The 11,782-nt window shown below is 30.9% G+C and overlaps 1 protein-coding gene across 1 annotated transcript; it reads left to right on the top strand.

The window, feature by feature from the left end:
* Positions 1 to 10,652: 10,652 nt before the first annotated feature.
* LOC136078495 (uncharacterized) lies at positions 10,653 to 11,072 on the top strand. Its single transcript, XM_065794268.1, has one exon. It carries the CDS (start codon positions 10,653 to 10,655, stop codon positions 11,070 to 11,072), a length of 420 nt encoding a protein of 139 aa, XP_065650340.1.
* The last annotated feature ends 710 nt before the right edge of the window (positions 11,073 to 11,782 follow it).

The following is an 11,782-nucleotide window of genomic DNA, read 5'->3' as shown; positions in this document are numbered from 1 at the left end:
CAAGCTTCATACGGACAAATTCGAAAGATTAATGAATTCAGGACAAGAATTGATTTTTCTAAAGTTCGTAATTTAAGATACAAAGGGGAAAGTCGGGTAATATGGAATACCCCTATTATCTACTTATAGGTCAGTGCTATAAAATATTTGTTGAATTGGAAACGAGGCTAATGTCAGGAGGTTACTTCCGCAAGTATAAGTTGTTTTCTTTTGAATTATATTGCGTCTGGAAAAAGTCTTGCAAGTTTTCACCAGTGAACCTTACATAACATCGACTTTTTACAGGAGGCCAAAATAGTCTAAAAAGGTAAGCTATCATACTATATTCAGAATTTAATTAGTAACTGACCAATTATTAAACATTAAATACCTTTAAGGGTTGTTCATTCCACGTGGTACATAAAAAAAAACAAAATTAGAAGTGTGCTATATAGTGGGGTAATATGAGATACCTAAATGGGGGTAATATGGGATACCATCCCATATTACCCACGTTATTTCCATTATTGTTTTTTCATCTTATTATATTTTCAATGCTAATTCTGCTTTTACTGTATTGTCAGTATTGAGCTAGCCAGGAGTTTCATTGACATTAATTATTAGTCTGGGTGTGTTATGTATTAACTTGAGATTAAAAAATAAACAATTTATAAGCAATTTTGTTATTCATGATAAAAAATAAGCTAAAAAACCAACAACAGTTTCTCATTATTTTAAACCACCTTAAGATCTAACAGTTCTGTAAAAATGTTCAGAATTTTAAAGTGCATTAATTAAATAGACACTAACAACTTCCCTAAGTCATATTATTAGTCATAATGATAAAAACGTTAATTTTTAAAATTTCTTTTTACGCTAAAAAAAACTTTATAATTTTTAGATATTTTTTTTTTCATACATCTTTGATTGGGGTCGCATTCAGGAATAGCACATTGAAAATAGACTCTTATGTGTTCAACTCTTTTTTAAAAACTACATTTTTATGTTTTTATTTTATAAACCCTTAAGAGGTTTAAAATTCTAGAAAATAAAACGTATAAAAGTTCTCACTCTTATTTTTTTGGTCATTTTTTTAGATGCCGAGAACATTTGAAAAAAAAAAGTGAGGCAACAGTGGTCAGCAGAAGCTATGACAGCAGCTATTAATGCCGTTAGAAAAAAAGAAATGGGCTATCTAAAAGCTAGCAAAGTCTTCAATGTCCCTCGGTCAACTCTGGAACGCAAGGTAAAATGCAAACGATCATCCAGTACAAGAATTGACCAGTTTCCACTTGGACGAATATCCATTTTCTCTTCCAAATTTGAATCAGACCTGGCTGATTACATAATAGAAAGCGAAGCCAGGCTTTTTGGTCTTACCAGTTTAGATGTCCGTAGACTTGTCTTTCAGCTTGCAAAAATTAACGGTATTCTCAACCGTTCAACTCTGCAAAAGAAAAGGAGAGCAGTGGGTCGTTTTTAAGACGACATTCACACTTATTTATAAGAACCCCAGAATCCACTTCTATTGCAAGAGCTACAGCATTTAACAAAGTAAATGTGGGCAAATTTTTTGACCTTTTGGAAAGGGAAATCGATGAGAAGAAATTTAAATCTCATCAAATTTTTAATGTGGGTGAAAAGGGCATGACCACTGCCCAGCCCAATAATGCCAAAATAATAGCACTGAAAGGGAAAAAACAAGTTGGCATACTTCCTTCAGCTAAAAGAGGACGGTTGGTTACCACAATACTTTGCATGAATGCATCTGGGACATATATCCCACCTATGTTTATTTTTCCTTGGCAGCGCATGAAAATGGAGTTAATGGACGAAGCACCAACAGGATCTACTTATGCCTGTCATGAGACTGGCTGGATTCAACTTGAACTGTTTACCCAACGGCTCAGACATTTCATTGAATGTGTAAAGTCATGCTTCAGATACCAAGAATTTGGAGGCCGTTAATTTGGCTAGACAACATTTTATAACAATTCTCTGTCTCCCAACGCACTGCACTCACAGAATGTAACCTCTTGATGTTTATTACATCAAGAGGTTACATTCTGTGAGTAATATATATATATATATATATATATATATATATATATATATATATATATATATATAATATATAAATATATATATATATATACATATATATTCATAAATGTTAATATACATATATATTTACATTTATGAAGTCATTATCTACTTATTATGACTCCGAGATTCAGATGTGGCTCCGCTCACATCCTGGGCGAATCGTCACAGAATTCCAAATAACTTCTATATTTTCGAATTCCTATCTGCGCACTGCCAGCTTCGCAACAGCAGTGAATGGATATGAAAAGACTGTAATTTGGCCGGTGAATAGGAATGAATTTGAGGAGTGGGAGTTTAAGGCGGTAGAAACAACAGAAATGCTTGCCCCTGAAAGTGAGATGACCATTCAATTGCAACATCCGCCAGTGGCCAGCACCTCAATTGATACACCCATGTTGACTAGTGACAAAAGTCCTTACCCCGTAGCCAAAGAAAGGGTGAACAGAACTAGAAGGCGTAAGGGATTTACTGCCGTACTGACAAGTTTCCTTACAAACAATCGCTTAGTAAGAAGCCTGAAAAAAATGAAAAGACAAAGGGGAAATCAAAATTGAAAAAAAAACTTTTTCCAGCCGAAAATAAAAAGTCAAAACAAATAGGCGCAACAATGACGAGTGCGTTAATGGTTAAGGAAAAAATTGGTTAAGGAAAAATTGAGAATCTGACCTATCATAGAGACGGAAACTGGATAACCGTGTTTAGAAATATAAACGATGCCAACACCATAACTCGATCGGAAATCAAGTTAATCGAATCTCAAAAACCAATTTATTTTAGAAAAAGAGAAGATTTTGGCTTCCTGATAACAATCAAATGCGATCCGATTATTACAGACGAAGAACTTTCGGAACAATTAAAACCACACACTTAAAATATAAACTCAATCAAACATGCAACATATGATTTAGACAGAACCATAGAAGATGGACAGAAACTCTTTAGAGTTAATCTTACCAAAAACAGTTAAAGAATTGCCACACGAAATCGAAAAAAACAGGCTAAGGATAAATCTTAATTTTGCCGGAAACGAATTCCTGTGCCAAACATGTTGCTCAACCTATCTCCCGAGAGAAAGATGCAAAGCTAAAGAAACTCAAGTAAACCAGCCCAGATCAACAACTATCCCAACGACTATCCCAATAGAAATTAAAAGACAACAAGAACGCGAAACAGAACCAAAAGGAGAGGTAAAAAACTCAATATATGTAAGCAAAAAAAATATTCGTAAATTTGTTGTCCTCGACAACGACCAAATAGATATTAGTCTCCCTGAGGAAATTAAAAAGAAAGTAAGAGAAACACAAAAAAGGAATGAGGCTGCCTTTGCTGAAGCCAGAAGAAAAGAAGAAAAAGAACAAGCACAACAAAAACAACACTCTATAACCACAACAGAAGAAATACCACACAGATTTTAAATCAAAAAAACAACAACAAAGAATCGAAAAACTCATAAAAGTAGAAATAAACAAAACAATAGATCAAAAACAAGAAACAAGCGCAATCATTGACAGAGAAGAAGAAAGCGAAAATGAAGAAGACACCAACCGATGCAACAACAATACACAGTGTGGCGACGAAATAGAAAATGACTTGAGCGCAAGATTCGATCAAGGAAACGAAACGAGCGATAAGAAACAAACGCAACCTCCAGCACTAGAAAAAAATAAAATGACCCTGAAAGAAAAAGATAAAATGACTCCAAAAGAACCAACACCAAAAATGGCGATTTTTTATATACACAGAAAATACGGTGGTATGTGCATTTGTTATTACTTGCTAAGTTTGTTATGCCATTTTATTTAATTTATAGTTTATACAATACTGACCATTTTTTACACTATATATTATCCGCCTATGTGCTCCAATCGAAAGCTTTCCCTTGATTTTGGTAAGAAATACAAAAACTTAACACTATATTTTTTTCCTGAGATTTAAAGGAAATATTAAAAATATAAAAAATAAAAAAATAATGTTTATTTGAACGATTAAAAATGGAGAAAATAAGTTTTTTTACGTCAAGCGTTAATGGTTTGAATAATTTAAGTAGGAGAAAACAATTTTCAATTCTTTTAAAAACAAAAACCACAACTTCTTTTTAATACAAGAAATCCATTTAGATAATGAGAAAATAAATTTACAAGCAAATGAATGGAATGGAGACATTTTTTCTCTCCTGGAAATTCTAAAACCCGTGGAACTGCAATTCTATGCAAAACGCATCACGAGCACTTGATTTTTTCAGGAAATGATACGCATTAAAATTTAATTAAATAGCAATAAAAAAAAAACGTAAACTATTTAATTTAAATATATATGCTCCCTCTGGCGGAAATACGCAATCCCAAAGGAAAAAACTATATGTTGAATTAGCAAATATATTCCGCAATAAAGAACTCAAAGATTTTATTATTATCATGGGAGGAGATCTTAATGGAACCCTTTCAATTAAAGACAGATATTCTTTCTCAAATAAAAAAGAATGTCCCTCAAATACAGTTTTAGAAACTCTTCTAAATATTTAAGAAATCGAAGACACGTGGAGAGTTTTTAATCTGAATGCAAACGAATATAAATTTGAGTCCGCTAATGGAGTTTCTCACTCAATACTAGATCGTTTCTATATAAGTAAGAAAAGTAGGCAAAATATAAAAACCTACTTTGAACCTACAATATTAACGGATCATTATAATGCTCAAATTATAGAAATAACAAATAACAAAATAACTTTCGGAAAAGGAACGTAGATATTAAACAAGGCGTTGCTTCAAAACAACGAATACAATAGAATAGAAACGACCTGGGAAGATTGGAGACAACAAAAAGAAAATTTTACAAACACAAAAGAATGGTGGGAAGCCGGAAAAGAAAAAAGAAAACAAACTTCTTCAAAATTTAGTAAAAAATTAAATCAAAGTAAAAATAAAAAAGATTATAAACTAAAAAAAACTTCTAAAAAATGCATCCAAGAAAATGCACTTAAAAAAAATATGAAAATTTTACATAAAGACGTTAAAACAAAATTATAATTAATTAAAAAGGTAAGAGCCGAAGAGGCGGCTATAAGAGCAAAAATTCAATGGCGATTAGAGGAAGAGAATTGTACAAAACTATTCTTCAGTTTGGAAAAAAACAAAGTAGCAAAACAATACGTTTCAGAAATAAACGACAAAAACGGAGAAACAAAAAATACATCTGAAGACATCCTAGTTGAATTCAGAGAGTTCTATAAAAATTTATAAAAAATAAAATAAACGATTACGATTCCCAGGAAATTCTGTTAATTAATTCTAATGTTAATAAAGTTACTAAAGAAGATAATGTACTATTAGAAAAAGAAATATCAGAATACGAAATTAAACAAACCCTATCACAAAAATAATAAATCACCAGGATCAGACGGCCAAACACAATAGAATACTATAAAATATTTTTTGATCTAATAAAAAATGACCTTAAAGACACGTTAAATAACGTGCTGAATACTGGCGAGATGACGCCTTCACACAAAAAAGCTTAAATTACATGTATTTACAAAAAAGGAAATAAAAATGAAATCGGTAACAGGAGACCTATATCTCTGACAAATGTAGACTATAAAATTCTAACAAAAACTTTATTGGACAAAGTTTTACCAAAAATTATAAATAGTAACCAAACGATCTCGATCAAAAACCAAACTATAAATAACAATTTAAGTTACACTAGAGGTATTATCAGCATTTCTAATACTGATAAACTAGAAACATGTATACTTTTCATAGATCAAGTGAAAGCCTTTGATAGTGTAGATAGAACATTTTTATTTATAAGTCCTGAACACTTTGGTTTTGCAAAGGTTTTTATTTCTCATATTAAGACAATCTATAATAACATAAATGCTACAATAAAAATAAATGGCTTTTAATCCGAAAATATAAACATCTTTAGGGGAGTACGACAAGGTTGACCTTTATCAATGATATTGTACATGATTTATCAATTTTATTAACATGATTTATCAATGATATTGTACAACTGGAGGAGAAGAAACAAAAATCCAGCAATACGCTGATGAATCCAACTTTTACCTCTCGGGTGATAATTTGATAAAAATGGTAGGAGAAGCCTTAAAACTAAACAAAAAAACCACAGGTGCTAAAATTAACCTCGCCAAATGCCAAAGTGTGTGGTTTGGAGAAAATAGATTTAAAGATAAGGAACCATTACTAAATTTTGTATGCGGGGAATCATCCTTTAAGAGTCTTGGTATCACTTCCTCAGCTTTAGGCAGTTTATCCTACTTCACCCACTCGAGGGACCAATTCCAGAAAATGGATAATACCCTAAACAAATGGTGTAAAACATAAAGTCTCATTAAAAGGAAGGAAAATTATTATTAACTCTTTGATAATCCCACAAATAACACACCTAGTCTTTATAGCACCCCTCCCAAATGATAGAGTTTTAAGCAAAATGGAAACAAAACTACATAACTTTAAATGAGGCAGAAAAATACCCAACCTGGACAAACAAACAACACAACAGAAAATAAAAAATGGTGGAGTTGGAGTTGTTAGTCAAATAAACAAACTTAAGGCAATCCAAATGCAATGGGTCTCCAAATCACACAACCCAAGGTTGGAAGGCCCATGGAAAAACGCAATGCTTCACATAATAAACTCACATAGGAAATCAAACCAAAACGTACAAATATTTCAAACTAATCCCACACAACTTAAAAAACTTCCACCATTCTATCTTCAACTACTTAAAAATTGGTACAATGTTAAAACATCCTATAATGACCCAATAAGAGATATAGAAGAAATACTTAATCAACCTATATTTTATAACAAAAACATCCGTAAAAAACGTCACTGCGTTTCATTCCCAAAATACCCATATTAAAAATGAAATAATGCTCGTAGCTGACATTGCAAAAACTTTTCAGCCCAGATTCCTACACCATATCTCAATGGGGTTAACGGAATCAAAGCTTAAAAGTATCGTGTTAGCTTTGCCGCTTCATTGGCATAACAAAATTAAACAGGAAGGACAAAGTTATGACCATAACAAATACCCGATTTCTTAGCAAAACGAAAAGATAAATATGAATATAAAAACATTACAGAACTAACTATGTACAAACTCCTAAACAAACCTAAAAACCCTTTGAATCTAAGATATAAAAATGGTCATTGAGTGATTACAATAGTATGAAAACACTAAACAAAAATGACTGGAAACAATTCTTTTTAAAAATACACGAAAGAAACACAAATAAAAAAGCATGTGATATACTATTTAAAATAGCGAATTTTATACGACCAACAAATGAAAATATGTTTAATAGGAAATTAAGAGTAGACAAAATATGACCGCAATGCGGAGCTCAAGACGACACAATAGAGCTTATGATATACATTTGCAATAAAGTACAGCGTTTAATACTTTTTGTTTTAGACATTCTTGATCAACTTTACCCTTCTGAATACCCCCATCAAAATTCTCTTAAATTTTAGTTATGTGGATATAGCGTAAAGAAACATGATAGAGAGTTTGGAAGAATTTTACTAGAAACTCTCATTGTATAAATTTTTTTTAACAGAATGAAGTCATATTATGATAAGAAAATGTTTAGTATAAAATTTTTAACTTAAGAAATTTGATGATAAAGTTAAAAGTGCATTAAAAAAAGAACTTCTAATAATAAAAACAAATAACACACAAGATAAACACATTAATGAGATAAGAGATATTTTTAAAAATGGAAATCTTAATCTGGTCGCTGAAAAAAAGAACTATTATAGGTAATCTTAACTTTCTCGAATTTCGTATTTTCGTTTTATTTCGCTTCTTCGTTTTGTTTCGCTTTTTCGTTTTATTCGATTTTAATTTTTTCTGTTTTTTATTTTAGTTTTTAACGGATATAAATATTTTACCTTTGTTTTTTTTTTACTCTTACGGATCTTTGTAAAACGGTTTATTTATTTTTTTTTTTTTTTGATCACGAGATTAACCCTCCTAAGAGGGACGTCAATAAGGCAAGAAGCTGGCAGACGGTAAAAAATACAATATGTCTGTAAGTCAAGGTACTACTATCGGCAATTTATACCAACTATAGCATAAGTTTCCCTTCATAAAGAAAACTGTTTTTTTAGATACTATGCATTCAAATAGTATTAGTGAGTGATTTTTCCACGAAAGTTTAAAAAACAATAAGACATTATAAATGTAAATTTATCAATAGAGTTTTATATTTTGAAATAAATATGCAGATATTCTATTAATCAGTTTTATGACAAAATATAAAATAATAATATCTAAAATACAGTTTATTTTAGATAAATATCAAACATCACAAATGAAATATAATAAGTTAAACATAGCAAGTATATACACAATATATAAAATTGACATCCAAGTTTAAAAGCCAAGCATTTCTCTAATACAAAAAAAATTATTTATAACTGTCATTATATTTTTGGTTGTGGTTTTTCAAATTAAAAAAAAAAAGGGTACTTATACCCGATCCGCTTAAAGAGTGTTAATATAGTTTTTTTTTTGTAACTAGTCATATAAAAACTTTCTTTTGTTTTTAGAAAAGTATATAGAGAACTTTCAAAAAACAAAAGAATAAAGAAAACGAAGCAGCAAAATGAACCGTTTGAGGAAAAAGATAAGATAATATTTTTAAAAATATATTTACAATGCTATCTTTCTCTATGCATTCTTTGCTAAGCATAAATCTTATCTGTTACGTGTTATCATTTAACAGCTTGTCCCAATTTACGATTTGAAGCATTCTTATAACTTTATTTTTTTTTAATTGACAACACAATACTTTTTTACAATTGTTAGGAGAAGGTGGTTTGACGATCAGTTTGCTTAAACATAGATTTTTTTGATGCTGCTTTTTGTTCTCGGCGTAAAATTTGTTTGCGCCATTTTTTAAGTAACAAGAAATAGATTGAAGTATATAAAGACTTTTTAAATACTTATTTTTTATGATATTGAAATTTTGTTCTATAAAAAGTACTGTAAATCGGGGCAACTTTGTCAAGCAGTACATATTCGTCAGCTGCTGTGAAATTAAAATATTTTTTGAATTCAGTGTTTCGAAGTTCAACAGTCATGTAAACTGATAGCTTCAATCGCAAATTGATTAAATGACAGTAGTAGATTATTCTGTGCACGTAATAGATAATAGCCAAAAAGAAACAAAATCAATTTTTAATAACATCACAAATTGATAGAATGACAGTAACAGATTATTTTGTGCGCGTAATAGATCATTTTAGGTACTTATAAACGGCGCAAACGTTGGAGTAAAATTTCTTTTTCCAGTTTATATCAAAATATCTACAAAATGCCTAAGAAAAATAGGAAATTAATCGGAAGACGGAATAACCAGCGTTAGGATCCAAGTAAGGTTGAGAATGCTCTTCGAGATATTGGTAATGGAATGTTAGTTGCATCTGCCAGCAAGAAACATTCAGTGCTGCATACAACTCTTCAAGACAAGTTGCATGGTCGGCATAACAAAACACTTGGATATCCTACTGCTTTGAAAGCTACTGAAGAGAAAATTATTGTCGAGACGTTGGTTGAATTGGCGAAGTGGTCCTATCAGTTGACACAGTTTAATATCCGGCTCATAATTCAAGGCTATTTGAATAAAGAAGGGCGTACTGTAATCGAATTTGCCGACAACATGCCTGGTGATGATTTTATGAACAGTTTAATGTTACGTATCAATCTCACACAATATTTAGCTACAAACATCAGCCGCTCCAGAGCAGCTTCTCCTAAAATGATTACAGAATTTTTAAAAACGCCGGGAACAAGGTAAAAACCATGCCACCAAAAAAAGATTTTTAACTTTGACGATACCGACTTGACCGACGATCCTGGAGCTAAGAAAGTTGTAGTTTTAATAGGGACAAAGCGAGTCGAACGTGTTGTGGAACATTAAAAAGTAGCAGCATCTCTTATGTTTTGCATTTCTGCTTCTGGTGACATCCTTCCTCCCTTTGTGATCTATAAAGCATAAAACCTTTATGGAATTAGAAATTTCTCTAATTCAATTGCGCAACTAATTCCTCAGCTTGAAAAAAGGCCAGTAAGGACAAAAATGTAAACAGATAAAAACTCTTTCTCGAAATTATAAAATTAAAAAACATAATTTCGCTCCAAAAGATGTCTTATTCCAACTCAAGCATCTTCAGACCAAACGAAGTGAAAAAAAAATGGAAGAGGGATGTATTGCTGCATTCCACTGTGCGGAAGTTCGTTCTATAATAACAATATGGAAAACTAACATTGCTCTATTTTCTTTCCCTAACAAAGATTAAAAACTTGATGTTTACAAAGCTTGGTGTAACGAAATATTTTTATATAGACGTAAAGGAAGTGCTGATAAATTTGAATTAATGAAACACATGAAAGTGTGTAAATTTCACTATAGGCCTGAGTAAATAAAAGTTAGTTCAGGATGCGGTAAAAAAAACAACATTAAAATCAGGAAACGAAGTTGCTAACATTTTTTCATTCAAGACACCACAAGATAAGTTACCTAGAAAATCTCCATGCATTTTTCACGAAAACCTCGTTCATTATCAGAATATAAACAATGGAAAGCAATAGAGCTGCGGTTATTTCTAGTTTACATTGGGCCTGTTGTTTTGAAACGTTTTTTGTCTCCTCAATGTTATAATAATTTTTTAGATTTGTCTGTTGCTGTTAGAATACTGCTGTGTTCATCGTTACTTGAAAATTTTGCTGATTATGCAGGTCAATTGCTTAGGTATTTTATACAAACTTTTGGTGAACTGTATGGTAAAGATCAGTTAGTGTATAATATTCACTCATTGCTGCACATTGCAGATGATGCAAAAAAATACGGTCCTCTTGATAATTGTTCGTCTTTTAAATACGAAAGTTACCTTGGTCAATTAAAAAAGTTAGTACGAATGTCTCAGTCACCTTGTGCTCAGATTGCCAAATAAATATTTGAAAATCATGATGTTATCAAACCTGCACATCGTAATCATTCTAGTAGTTTGTTTAGTAAAATCCATATAGAGGGTCCAGTAACAGTTTCACTACGTCATTGTCTGCAATATAAACAATATCACAAAAAAACTATGTTATGTCAACTATTCACGGAGATAATTGCTTTGAAATTGGAGGCAAGACTTTTCTGTGAAACAATCTTTTTTTCAAGACCCTATAGATTCAGCTAGCTTATCTGTGTATGTTGTTAAATCATCAAATAACCCTATAAAGTAGGTCTCCCTATCTGACATAAAAACAAAGTATGTTATTCTTCCCTATAAAAATAAGTTTGTAGTCATGCCTTAGTTACATTTTCAAAATTTAATGTTTACGTTGAAATCACAGTTTAGTTTGTATATTCATTTTTCAAGCTATTTTGCATAATAGCAGCAGTTTAAATACTTTTAAACAATTTAAACATCATGTTTACAAAGTTAAAGTTGTGAAGTTATCAAACCTTTATAATAATTGTGTTTATTTAAATGATAAAGTTTTTAACTCTTTATTCTTTTAAAACTGTAACAGCAATGTTTTTCAATAATATTTGCTTGGTTCAGAGATAATTTAATTTTTCACAAAATGAATTTAGATGATCATTAGCTACAAATCTAATATGAATGTGTTAATTTTAAATTCTTCAGATTCAGCCATATTAATTTGT

This window comes from Hydra vulgaris, chromosome 03, assembly GCF_038396675.1.
Source record: "Hydra vulgaris chromosome 03, alternate assembly HydraT2T_AEP".
Taxonomy (NCBI): domain Eukaryota; kingdom Metazoa; phylum Cnidaria; class Hydrozoa; order Anthoathecata; family Hydridae; genus Hydra; species Hydra vulgaris.
The sequence above is the reverse complement of the archived record's forward strand: the minus strand, read 5'-3'. Positions and strand labels throughout refer to the sequence as shown.

Excerpts from the sequence above, each read along its gene's own strand:
- LOC136078495 (XM_065794268.1), top strand. The coding sequence starts at position 10,653 with ATGCATTTTTCACGAAAACCTCGTTCATTATCAGAATATAAACAATGG.